At 38.9% G+C, this 14,334-nt stretch overlaps 1 protein-coding gene across 2 annotated transcripts in view; it reads right to left on the reverse strand.

The window, feature by feature from the left end:
- mettl25 (methyltransferase like 25) overlaps nucleotides 1-14,334 on the reverse strand; it is a 94,347-nt gene that overhangs the window by 45,825 nt on the left and 34,188 nt on the right. For both annotated transcript variants that reach the window (XM_063057740.1, XM_063057741.1), the window contains exons 4-5: nucleotides 9,800-10,432; nucleotides 8,322-8,475 (exon numbers count right to left, since the gene is read on the reverse strand). In XM_063057740.1, coding sequence (XP_062913810.1) covers nucleotides 8,322-8,475; nucleotides 9,800-10,432 — 787 coding nt within the window. The remainder of the gene's footprint in view (nucleotides 1-8,321; nucleotides 8,476-9,799; nucleotides 10,433-14,334) is intronic.

Here is a 14,334-nt window from a genome sequence, read left to right on the forward strand (position 1 = left end):
AATTTTCAAGCCTTAAAGATTAGTTTTATTTTTCTTTAAAAGATAAATGCATATGGTTTCAATTAAATGAATTAAATGAATATTTTTATTACAAGGAAATGGAATGAGTCTATTAATTTTTAGACATCATCAACATTTTCACCTTTTTTGTTAAAATAACTTCATATTGCTTCCATACACAGCAGATTGTATTTTTTGCTCCTACTAGCATTATCGATAATGGCACTGAGTTTGCTATCAGCTGTGAACCATCTGTGTGCTCCATTGACCTACAGAATAAGTTCAGACTTAACCTTGCAAACCTAACCATTTAGAAATTGCATGTCTGAGCTGCAGCAATCCTCCATTAGCTGCACAAAGCGTGATGGTAGGACTTTGCATGACTCAATGCAAACAAATTAGGGATGGAGTATGAAGACAAGTCCTGCCCAGTCTAACAATTAAGAAAAACCTTCAAAACCTATGCCACACTTTGTCTACGCTAGATATTAAAAACTATGAATCTTTCTCAATTTCTCTGTCATTCAAAATATTCAATAACTAACCTGTTAAAACAGTAAACTCACGTAAGTCAAAAGAATGCCAGTTATTTAACATTTACCAAGGTTTTTGCCATTAAATTCAATAGAGTTCTTCCAGAACCTGGTCTAACCTGCAGTAATTTTTCTGGGCAGATTACCCAGCGTAATGCTGGATTCCGCAACATTGTCAATATATTGCCAACAGAAGCCAACTAGTGGTGTTCCACAGGGGTTGGTTTGTTGGGTCTACTACTTTTCATATTATATGTTAATTATCTAGATGACAGGATCTGTTTGTTTGTTTATTTATTTATTTTAGAGCTACAACATGGAACAGGCACTTCTGACCCAACAAGCTGCACTGCCCAGCAACACATCTACTTAATGCTAGCCTAATCACAGGGCAATTTACAATGACCAATTAACCTACTAACTGGTACGCCTTTGGACTTTGGGCGGAAACCAGAGCACCCAGAGGAATCACATACTTGTCTCAGAGAGAACGTACAAACTCTATACAGATGGCGCTAGAATTGAACCCTGAGCTCAACGCTCCGAGTTGTGATTGATAGCTTTGTGGATGCTATAACAATGGCTAGAAAGGCAGGTAGCGTTGAGGAAGCATGGGGTATGCAGAAGGACTTGGACAGATTAGGAGAAAGAGCAAAGAAGTAGCAGATAGAATACACACTTCCCTACAATGTATTCCATCTACCACTTTGGTAGAAGGAAGCGACTTCAGAAGTCAGGGGTGCCAAGGGACTCAGGAGTCCTAGTGCAGGATTCCCTCAAGGAGAACTTCCAGGTTGAGTCTGTAGTAAATCAGAATCAGAATCAGATTTAATATCACTGACATATGTCGTGAAACTTGTTAGCTTGGGGCGACTTCCGGGTCATCAAGGGAATGGCGGCGTAAGGAAAAGGTCTCTCGACAAAAAAGAAGGTAAACTGCCCCAAAATCGAATTTAGACAAATACTTAATATTGCATAACTATATTAATAAAAGGGGCAAGGATGATGTCTAAGAACAAGATTAAAAAGTCCGCTCCGAAGGCTGATAAACATAAAGAGACGCAGCAAGGCGACAGGCCTAGCTCCCCCACGGCAAGCCAGGACGGAGATAATGAGGGGGAATCGGTGACTCTGTCTTTGATTCTCGGAGAGATTCGCGAGTTCCGACAAGATAACAGCAAACAGCTGGAAGATATTAAAGGAGAAATAGTAAAAACTAACTCGCGGATAGATGAAGCCGAAGCGAGGATTGTTGGAATTGAAGAGAAGCTACAAAACGCCAAGGAAGTGATAGCAGAAATGCTGAAGCTGCAAGACTAGCTCCAGTGGAAACTAATAGATCAAGAAGGCCGCTCAAGAAGGGAGAATGTGAGGATTTATGGAGTTCCCGAAGGAACTGAAGGCAAACCCAGATTGATGATTCCCTTCATAGAGAAGCTGCTTAGAGAGAACCTTGATATACCGGCCGCAAAAGACCTACAGATAGAAAGGGCTCACCGCGCGTTCGCACTACAGCCTCCAGCAGGCGCCCAGCCCAGATCGATTCTGCTCAGATTTCTCAGTTACAGAACGAAGGAAGAGGTGCTTAAAAGGGCGTGGCAAAATAAAGGTTTCATGTGGAACAACTGTAAAATCAGTTTAGACCACGACTACGCAGCGGGGATTCTTGCCAGACGGAAGGAATATACGGAAACACGGAGAGTCCTGAAGGAAAACAACATCAGATTCCAGACCCTGTATCCAGCTCGGCTGAGAGTCTTTTACGACAAAGGGACAAAAACTTACGCTACGGTGGAGGAGGCAACGTCGGACCTGGCGGACCGGGGACTACCTATTAAAGTTATCACCCAACCGGAGTCGCTACTGGAGAGGATTCGGCAGAAGTCGTGGCAGTTAGGTGGGCGAGGACGCTCCACTCGAACCAGAGTGTCAAACTACAAGGAAAAGCTGCAAATATTCAGACGCGAATGTATAGAGAATACATTTTAATTAAGAGAAATGACTGAAAAGAGTAAATCGGACTTAAAGGTAAAATGAAAACTGGTAACTGAAAATAAACTAGACGGAATAACTTGAATGATAGCAATATGGTCGAGACATAAATAGGAGAAAATTCTCTATGATTATTCAAACTGCTGAGGGCCCTTTAACACAGGATGAAGATAGAGGTTATCCCTCTGGACTGAGGCGGGTCGGCTCTCAGGCCTCACTGTGGGAAGTCGGGAAAAATTTTCAAATGTTACACGTTCAAAAATGTCTAGGGTGTGGTTATATGTCTTGGTTTACTGTTGAGAAGGGATTGCTTACTGTTTGGTTAGAAAAGGAGAGTGTTTTTTTTTCTACTAGAGAAGAATGCAAACTGAATTGGTAAAAATAATTTCCTATAATGTTAATGGGGTTTTGAATCCAATTAAAAGAAATAAGATTATGTCTAAATTGAAAAAAGAGAGGGCACAATTAGCTTTCCTCCAGGAAACACATATGAGCCAATCTGAACATGGAAAATTAAAAAGAATGAGCTTTAAGCATGTATTTTATTCATCATATAAATTGAGTCACAAAAGAGGGGTAGCTACTTTAATATCAAGTACTCTTAATTATGAACATATTTCAGAGACTAAAGACAAAGAAGGACGGTTTGTAAAAATCACAGGAAGAATAGAAGGTACAGAAATAACATTGCTGAATGTTTATGCTCCTCCAGGTTGTGAATGGTCATTTTATAGACACATTTTTGACCTAATGGTCAGTTCTCAAGGGGTAGTAATTTGTGGAGAGGATTTTAATATTAGATTAAATCCTGTATTAGATTCTTCAAGAATAGTTACTCAGAATAAACCTCTGACTCGGAAAATGAATTCATTGATGGAGGAGTTGGGAATTATAGATGTCTGGAGGGAATTACACCCTACTAGTAAAGATTATACACATTACTCTTTCCCTCATTCAGCCTATTCAAGGATAGACTATTTCTTTATCTTTAATACAGATAGACTCAGGATAAAAAACTGTAATATTGCAACAATTGATCTGTCAGATCATAGCCCAGTCTCTATGTCTCTAATCTTGGAAAGGAAAATGAGGAAAACACTATGGAGGCTAAACTCACATATACTCAATAACCCGAAAGTAATGGAGAGCTTAAGGGGAGAAATCAAAGAATATCTAGACCTTAATGACACGGGAGAAACATCACCAGTGATCTTATGGGATACATTGAAAGCTGTACTGAGAGGGAAAATTATTTCCATTACCACTCACATGAAAAAAATCAATGCACAAAAATTAGCAGACCTTCAAGGAAAATTAAAACAACTTCAAGTTGTAGATAGCAACAAAAGTAATTCAAATCGAAAACAGGAAATTAGGAAATTGCAAAGTGAAATTGACAATATTTATACATTGGAAACTCAAAGAAATTTTCTTTACCTGAGACAAAAGAATTATGAAGTAGGAGGTAAATCAGCCAGATTATTAGCATATAAATTACGAAAACAACAAGCAGACAATACAATTCATAAAATAAAGAATCCAAAGACAAAGCTCGTGGAGAGTACAATAGGGAAAATTCAAGAGAGTTTTGAAACATATTATCGAGAGCTGTACTCCCAACCCCGGGCCCCCAATGAGCCCTATATAGACAGTGTATTGAAATTTTTTAGATCTACCTAAATTTACAGATTTACAAAATGAAAGTTTATTAGAACCAGTAACTGTCAAAGAACTGAACGTGGCCATCTCTAGGTTAAAGGCTGGAAAGTCCCCGGGTTCTGATGGGTTTACCTCAGAGTGGTATAAGTCCCTGAAGACGCAGTTAGCCCCATTACTACTTAACACCTTTAACTGGATCTTGCAGAGAGGAGAAACTCCACCTTCCTGGAGAGAAGCGATTATTTCAGTTATTCCTAAAGAGGGTAAAGATAAACTAGAATGTGGCAATTATCGGCCAATTAGTGTTCTTAATTTAGATTACAAACTATTTATTCTATATTAGCGCGCAGATTGGAAAAGCTTTTACCTGGCCTAATCCATTTAGACCAGACTGGATTTATTCAACAAAGACAAACATAGGACAACATAAGGAGAACTCTGCACATATTAGAACAGGTTAATAAGAACGAGACAGAGACAATGGTAGTAGGATTGGACGCTGAGAAAGCTTTTGATTCGGTTAGTTGGGCATTCCTATACAGAGTGTTAGGAAGATTCGGCTTTCAAGAAAAGTTTATTAAAGTAATTCAGACTCTATATGACAGCCCTACAGCCCGAATTAAGATAAATGGGGACCTCTCTGACTCCTTCATCTTAGAGAGAGGCACTAGACAGGGATGCCCAATTTCTCCTCTCCTTTTTGCGCTATATATTGAACCGCTTGCCCAACTAATAAGACAGAGCGAAATCGTAAAAGGTATCAAGGTGGCAGGGATTGAACAGAAAGTGGAGTTATTCGCAGAACCAGAAAAATCATTTATAGGATTGTTTACACTGTTGGATGACTTTGGGAAAATATCAGGTTATAAAATAAATGTAAAGAAAACGCAGGTTATGTCCCTAAATTATACACCATCCAAAAAATTGCAGGATACGTACGATCTTAAGTGGGAAGCTAAATCATTAAAATATTTAGGAATAACCCTGCCGAAGGATCTTTCAACACTGTCACAGGTAAATTATGGGCCATTAATCTCAGAGATAAAAGCAGATATGCATAGATGGAATCGTATCCCCTTTTTAAGTTTAAATTCAAGGATAAATACTATAAAAATGAATATTCTTCCTCGGTTTTTGTATCTTTTCCGTACTTTACCGGTGGAGGTGGATGATAATCAATTCAGGGAATGGGACAAATGGATTTCCCGCTTCATTTGGCAAGGAAAGAAACCTAGAATTCGATATAACACCTTACAGTTAGGGAAGGAAGGAGGAGGTATGGTTCTTCCTTGCCTGAGAAATTATTTTTATGCCTCAAAGATAACCCCTCTGTTATATTGGTGTAATAGGGAATATAAGGCTAGATGGAAGGAAATAGAATTTGGATTAGTTGACAGTTTTCCTCTACAGGCCTCAATAGCTGACAAAAGATTGATGGCCCAGTTGGAAAAATTTAAAAACAGTTGGATAAATCTTACACTAAAAGTATGGCAGAAGGTGGTTAATTCATGTGGAATTAATAACATGTTAAAACTCTTTAGATGGTGTGCATATGATACCGAATTCCTTCCCAACAGAGGAGATAAAAGATTTGAGCTATGGATAAAGAAAGGTCTTACAATCTACCTCTCATTTATAGATAAAAGAGTACTACAAAGTTTCCAAATCCTGCAGGACAAACATGGCCTAGAACACAATGACTTTTTTAGGTACCTTCAAGTACGAAACTATGTTAACCAGAGTTGTAGATATATAGACCTATCAACAGTAGAATTAGAATTTTTCAAGATTCTGAATTTGGCTTGCAGTTCAATACCTAGTAAATCAGTTTCTCGATTATATAATGCACTCTCCCATGCTAAAATTGTAAATACACTGTATACTAAAGAGAAATGGGAGAAAGAAGCGGGGTTGGTACTTTCAGAGGAGGCTTGGGGGAAAATCTGCAGCTTTCAATGGTCCTCGACTAATTCTTTGACTTGGAGAGAACATTGTTGGAAAAACATTATAAGATACTTCAAGACCTCATATCAGGAAAAATACAAAGATACAAACGTGACGTGTTGGAGAAGGTGCGGCTCCAAGGAGGCAAATCATTTTCATATTTTCTGGGATTGCCCTAAATTAATTCTATATTGGGAAGGTATTCATAGAACATTAGTTAAGGTACTTAGGTCCCAGATACCTCTGAACTTTGAGACACTCTATTTAGGGCATGTATTGTTTCTTGAACAGAAGGAAGATATAAAGTTGCTGCAGGCCCTCTTAGCGGCAAGCAGAAATCAATCACTAGAAAGTGGCTAAATCCAATACCACCTACATTAGAAGATTGGCACGAAATTATCTTGGAAATATTTAAAATGGAAAAGTTGACTTAGTCCCTGAGAATTCAAAAAGAAAAATTTTATCAAATCTGGAATAAATGGATTGAATATATAACCCCAATGTGAGCAGACTTTAGATGACTCTCCTAATGATTTATACTGCTCTTCTCATCAACACAGTAATATTGCTAACGTAAGCACCCCTAGTCTAAATGTCTTTTTTTTTGTTTTCTTTTGGAAAATAGAGAATTAACACAAGTAAAGGGAAAGGGATAAAAAATGAAAAAATTAAGTAAATAAGTACATAGGGATTGGATAATTATGTCTGCGGGCAGGAGCAAGCGTGAACAAATTAGGATATAAACACCTACAATGGTTGCTACATAGGCTTACATACAACATTTTGGGTCAGTGGAAATGGTCCAGAAGAGTTATATGGAAACTATTATTACTATTTTTCTCAACAACTAATAAATACCATTACTTAGCCTAATAGATTAGAATTACCACAGTACATAATTATCCGTTTAAGGGTCTAATTTCCTTTTATATCATCTCAATGTGTACTTAAGAATGTATAAATAATTACAGTTTTATACATATAAAAAATGGAAAAGGTTATATGTGTGAATAAAGTACATGATATTTGTGAATTCCTTATCCAAATAAAAATAAAATTTAAAAAAAAAGAAATTTGTTAACTTAGCGGCAGCAGTACAATGCAATACATGATAAATATAGGAAAATAAACATATAACACTGTATATATATGCATATTAAATACTTAAAAATAGCAGTACAAAAACAGAAATAATAAAAAAGGGAGGTATTGTTCATGGATTCAATGTCCATTTAGAAATCACCTGGCAGAGGGGCCATAAGGCAAAGATTCTACTTTTTTGACCGGGGTTCCCAACCTTTTTTATGCCATGGATCCATACCATTACGCAATGCAATGTTAGCATTCATTTCCAGAGGACTAAAATATAAAAGCAAGGATATATTGCTGAGGCCTGATAAGACATTTTTCAGACCACATATGGAGCACTGTGAGCTGTTTTGGGCCACTTCTTCAAGAAAGGAGGTGCTGGCATTGAAGAGGGTTCAGAGGAAGTTTATGAGAATGATTCTGGGAATGAAAGGGTTAACATATGAGGAGTGTTTGATATCACTGGGCCTGTATCTGCTGGAGTTTAGAAGAATGAGGAGGGGATCTCTTTGAAACTTACCAAATATTGAAAGGTCTCGACAGAGTGGATATGGAGAGGATGATTCCAATAGTGGGAAAATCTAGGACCAGAGGACACAGCCTCAGAACAGAAGGACATACCTTTAGAACAGAGATGAGGGAAATTTCTTCAGCCAGAGGGTGGTGAATCTGTTGAACTTATTGCCACATACAGCTGTGGAGGCCAAGTCATTGGGTATATTTAAGGCAGAGATTATTAGTCAAAGGTTATGAGGAAAAGGCAGGAGAATGGAGTTGAGATGAAAAATACAGTAGCCTTGATTGTATGGCAGAGCAGACTCGATGGCCAAATGACCTAATTCTCTCCTATTTCTTATGGTTTTAAGAGTCTTAAAAGCAGCCGGAACATTTAGAATTTCATAAATTGTACCTTAATTCCATCTTAGTGTCACTGTTACAGATATATGCCAACAGTTCTGAGCAGATCTAATGCTTTTCTCTGCAAGATATGGCCCATAGTAACTTCCACAATACAATGCACATTCATTGTGTAAAGCAGTTTCCAGTCCCAGTACTCTGGTGACACATCACATCGTCGATTTTGCTTAACATTACTGTGTTTACCTTGGCTGCGATCCGAAAATTCAAACTCTTCTGAGACCAGGTGGTAGCAGCAGCCAACACTGCAAACAGCTTTGAGCTCTGGTTTACTAATAAAGATGCGTAAAGTATTTGAAGCAAGGTCACCACAGGTATGCAGACCAACAACGATAGAATCCTGGAAAGTAAGGAACAGAGCCCTTGTTACATTTATGTGACAAATCACAGACAAGACCATCAGCACAAGAGACCCAATAAGTTTGACAGCATAAATGAAATACATAAAATGCTATTTCTACAACCTTTTGTGCTGAATGGAGTTCAATAGAGGCTGATGTTGTGGTATGGCATTCAAATGATGATTCTGCTTTGTCACTTCCTATATGGAGAATTTTCATAAGGTAAAGATTCTTTTTTTTTTAAGAGCAAGAGTTCTATACCTTTTTTATGCCATGGACCAATACACCATTAAGCAAGAGGGCCATGGACCTCGGATTGGGAACCCCTATTTTACAAGCAGTTAAGCTGGTGAATTGGGATATCATATCACCACGGATGATGGAGTTCGGTCATATGTCCTTATAGTTCTATAGTTAACACTTGTCTTAATGTGTGTCATTGAGGTAATAGGAACCTTGCCATTTTCCTTCTCAAGCTTGAATACAGTCAGGTGAAACCAGGGTAACTGATTTCATAAATGTTCATCATAAAACTTCATGGATTGTATAAATCAACAATACAGCATGTTCTGTATTTAATATTTGAATATTGTAAATATATTTTTTTGCTTAAGCATTCTTTGTTTACATAATTCATTATGGATTGTATGTAAGAAATAGGTGAATGGCATAGGTCACTAGTCATATGTTGCATGCCTCGCCTCACTAAAGAACCGATGCTACGTTTATCCCCAGCATCCCCATGTTTTTCTTTTGATTAGTTTTGTGGTTGCAAAACATAACACAGCACACAAATTATTCACCATGTGAGCCACAGAAGTGGAATCAGCCAAGGTTTATCCAACAGGAATATAATTTTTATATTGCAATACATGAGAATGAAACTATATGCCATCTATTCTAATGCTGAGGAGCATTGAACATATAAAAAGCATTCATCATCGCCTTTTAGTGGGACTCATTTTGGAATTCCAAATTTGCATCAATTAAGTCAAACTGACAACCTGCCACCTTGTGGCAGTAAAAAAATAAGCCTCCAATTTCAAATATGTTTCCCTTTAAAACAGGGAAACACATAAAATAAGTTTCAAAATAAATTATACCACAACCATATTTTTGACTTTTATACTGTTTAGGGACCACAATATTTGTGCTAGGGAATGGATCACATAGATAAATCCACTTATTTTTCTCCTTTTACTACTAAAAGGGATTCTTCCCGTTTACTAGGGGGTCAAGGTTCAAGCCACCAAGTGTGAAAGGACAATCCACTATGTCATGCAGACAATCTCCTCTTTAGTATACACCTCACGTCTGCCTCACCTTGATGTCAGAAGTGATGTCATGTAACTCTGTCGTGGAAGTAACATGCAGTGTTACTGGAGAATACAGATTGGCCTGTTTTACTCGCTTTGCTTTAGCCTCCAAGTTTGCAGATTTACGTCTCTCTTTCTCTTTTTCATCCAGGCATTTCCTTTGCCTCACTTGTGGACTCAGTTCCACAACATCAGTTGAAAGAAGTCCCAGAAAAGTATGCTCAGAGTAATAAAATTCGTCTGATCCGGCAGTCTCCGCAGATGTTTCTACAACGTTTTTCTCATATATCTCAGAGTCTGCCAAAGTGGTGGAAACAGGAGTCTGTACAATTGATTGTTCATGCATAGACTGAGGTTCAGTAGTATCCTCCTCTACCCCAATATAACCAGCCGGTTCCTTGATTTTGGTAAAATTTTCCGTATGATTCATATGCTTTTGTTTTGGATGTTCCGGCTTAGAGTCTTGGGTTTTAGGCTTTGTTTGACGCTGATAAACTTTCCAATATCTTTCTAATTTTCGGTTCCTCTCATTTGCCCCAATTGTGTTGGTAGTGGATGAATCAATGCCATATACACTTAGCCCATATTGCATGGACAAGTAGGAACTCAAATATCCCTTTCCTGATCCGATATCAATCACCTAGAGTGAATCAAAAGAAAACATTCCGAACATTAATATAATTTACAGCAAAATAATTCAAATCTATAACACCCAAAGGTAAACTGATTTTGAACGTAGTCTAAACACTATTCGTAAATGAATAATATTTCCCTTTTTTATTGCCCATATTGCACACGAAGGAATAGTATAACCAGTGTTTTAAATACAGATCATTACACTCCAAATGTGAAAACTGTAAATCCAAAACAGAAAATGTTGTAAAAACTGCCCTTCCTTTCATGTCTACAAGAATTATACTAAAACAGCAGTTTAGATACTACTGAAGTATGATAAACTATTATTAGCTCTGGGACAGCCGTATCAGCAAACGTATGCACTATCAACACAGCTGTGATACTTAACCTTCCCCAAACACCGAGCTGATTTAAACGAATGTGCTTTGACAAAGAAAATCTAAGCAGTGTCGTGATTATAAGAATACTAAAATCAGCACAATCAACCAGAGCCTGCACACTCTTACAAAACCAATAGAATTTTTATCAAGGCGATCACAATGCTACAGAGAGAATCATATGAACTAAAACACTTGGAGCACCCAATTGGTAGAGCAGGGAATTCCCAAACATTTTTATGCCATGGACTAATGCTATTAAGCAAAGGGTCCATAGACCCCAGGTTGGGAACCCCTATGGTAGAGTATTTCCCTTCTTTGTCCTAAATATCACCAAATATTACTGCAAACATCAATGTAATGTAAACAATTTGATTTGTTCTCCCTGTATATGAGATAGCAAATGTCCCTGCTGCCATACAGTCCCACAATTCAGGTTCAAACCTGAGCTCAGCTGCCAGTTGTGTGATAATTCCTTGCAACCGTGTGGGTTTCCTCCAGTTGCCATGACTTTCCAAAATATCTCAATGACAGGGGGTGGTTAACTGGCTACTGTAAACTGCCTTTAGACCATAAGACATAGGAACAAAATTAGGCCATTTGGCCCATTGAATCTGCTCCATCATTCCATCAAGGCTGATTTATTACCCCCTCACCCCCAACCTCCTGCCTGGTCCCCGTACCCCGTCATGCTTTGGTTAATTGAGAATCTACTAACCCCTGCCTTAAATATGCCCAATGACTTGGCCTCCACAGCTGCCTGTGGCAACAAATTCCACAGATTCCCCACATTCTGGCTAAAGAAATTCCTCCTCATCTCCATTCTAAATGGACATCTCTCTATTCTGAGGCTGTGCCCTCAGGTCCTAGACTCCCCCCACCACAGAAAACATCCTTTCCACATCCATACAGTCAATAGGTTAACTGGCTACTGTAAATTGCCTTTAGACCATAAGACCATCAGACATAGGAACAGAATTAGACTATTTGGCCCATTGAATATGCTGCACCATTCCATCATGGCTGATTTATTGATTGATTGATCGATTGAGATACAGAGTGAAATAGGCCCTTCCAGGGTTTTGAGCTACACTGCCCAGCAGTTCCCACAATTTAATCCCAGCCTAATCACAGGACAATTTACAATGATCAATTAACCTATCAACCACTACATCTTTGGACTGTGGGAGGAAACCAGAGCACCTGGAGGAAACCCATGTGGTTACAGGGAGAATGTACAAACTCCTTAGAAGCAGCAGCAGGAATTGAACCTGGATCACTGGTACTGTAAAGTGTTGTGCTAACCACTACACTACCATGCCAGCCCTTCACTATCCTTCTCAACCCCATTTTCCTGCCTTCTCCCTGTAATCATGACACTTAGACTAACCAAGAACCTATCAACCACCCCTTTAAATATACCCAACCACTTGGCCTCCACAGCCGTCTGTCACGATGAATTCTACAGATTCACCACTCTCTGGCTAAAGAAATTTCTCATCTCTGTACTAAATGGATGGTCCTCTATTCTGAGGCTGTGCCCTCTAGTCCTAGATTCCCCACACTACAAGAAACATCCTCTCCACATCCACTCTACATAGGCCTTTCGATATTCAAAAGGTTACAGAACCCGACTTCATTCTTCTACACCAAGTATAGGTCCAGGGTTCCTGATATGTTAACCCTTTTAGTCCCAGAATCATTCTTACGAAACTCTGGACTCTCTCCAATGCCAGTACATTGTTTCTTAGGTAAAGGGCCTAAAATTGTTCACAATACTCCAAGTGTGGTCTAACCAATTCCTTATAACGCCTCAGCATTACATCCTTGTTTTTACTTTCTAGTCCTCTCAAAATGAATGTTAACATTGCATTTGCCTTCCTTACCAAGAACTCAAGCTACAAGTTAACCTTTAGTGAATCCTGCATGTGGATTCCCAAGTCACTTTGTACCTCTGATTTATGAATTTTCTACCTATTTAGAAAATAGTCTATACCTTTATTCCTTCTACCAAAGTGCAATAACATATAATTCCCTACACTATACCCCATCTGCCACTTCTTTGCCCATTTTCCTGATTTGTTTAAGTCCTTCTGCAGACCCACTACATCCTCAACACTACCAGCCCCTCTATCTATCTTCATATCAGCTCCAAACTTGGCCACAAAGCCATCAATTCTACCATCCAAATTATTGATATACTACAAGAAAAGAAATGATCAGAATACTGAACCTTGCAGAGCACCACTAGTCACCGGCAGCCAACCAGAAAAGGCTACCTTTATTCCCACTCTTTGTCTCCTGCCAGTCAGCCAATCTTATATTCATGTTAGTACCTTTCCTGCCATACCATGGGCACTTATCTTGTTTAGCAGCCTCCTGCGTGGCACTTTCCAAAGGCCTTCTTAAAATGAAAGTAAACAACATCCATTGACTCTCCTTTGTCTATTCTGCCTGTTATATTCTTAAAGAATTCCAACAGACTTGTTAGCCAAAATTTCCCCTTAAGAAAACCGTGCTGACTTTGGCCTATTTTATCATGTGCCTCCAAGTACCCCAAAACCTCATCCTTAATAACGAATTCCAACATCTTCCCAATCTCTGAAATTCGTCTAATTGGCCTATAATTTTCTTTTCTTCTTCCAACTCCCCTTCGTAAAGAGTGGAGTGGCACTTGCAGTTTTCCAGTCAACTTAGTGTAAGTAAATGGGAATGAAGGGAAGTTAATGGACATGTGACGATGAGGTAGGCAGAAACAGTGACAGCAGCATAGAATCTGAGATGAATGGACTCCTAATGTGTCATAAGAAAAGTTGAAAACATACGATTGCAATATGTTAGATTATGAACTCAAGAAAGTCCACAGACACTGGAAATCCAAAGCAACACACACAAGACGCTGGAAGAACTCAGACAGCATCTATGGAAAACAATAAACCATCGACATTTTGGACCGAGACCCTTCTTCGGGATTAAGAAGGAAGGGGGAAGATGACAGAATAAAAAGGTGGGAGGAAGGGCAAGAGGCTAGCTGGAAGGCGAAAAGTGAGGCCAGGTGAGTTAGGCAAGGTCAAAGGTAGAAGAAGAAAGAATCTGATAGGAGAGGAGAATGGACAATAGGAGAGTAAGAGGAGGAGGGGACCCAGGGGGAAGTAATAGTCAGGTGAGAAGAAGTAAAAGGTCAGAGTGGGGAACAGAGGAAGCGGGGTGATAAATATGTTCACCAGAAGAAGAAATCGATATTCATGCCATCAGGTTGGAGGTTACCCAGATGGAATATAAGGTGTTGCTCCTTCACCATCTTGGAACAAGAGGAGGCCATGGATTGACACGTCAGAACGGGAATGGGAATTGGCATTACACTGTTTAGCCACAGGGAAGTCCCACTTGTGGTGGATGGTGCAGAGGTGCTTGACGAAGCGGATTTTAAGTAGATCCCTGGTTATGTTTGCAAAATAACTCAGGACTGTTTACATAAGCTGTTAACAAAACACATTGACCAGGTGATTATGTGCAGCTTTTTGAATAA

Source organism: Mobula hypostoma, chromosome 9, assembly GCF_963921235.1.
Source record: "Mobula hypostoma chromosome 9, sMobHyp1.1, whole genome shotgun sequence".
Lineage (NCBI taxonomy): Eukaryota > Metazoa > Chordata > Chondrichthyes > Myliobatiformes > Myliobatidae > Mobula > Mobula hypostoma.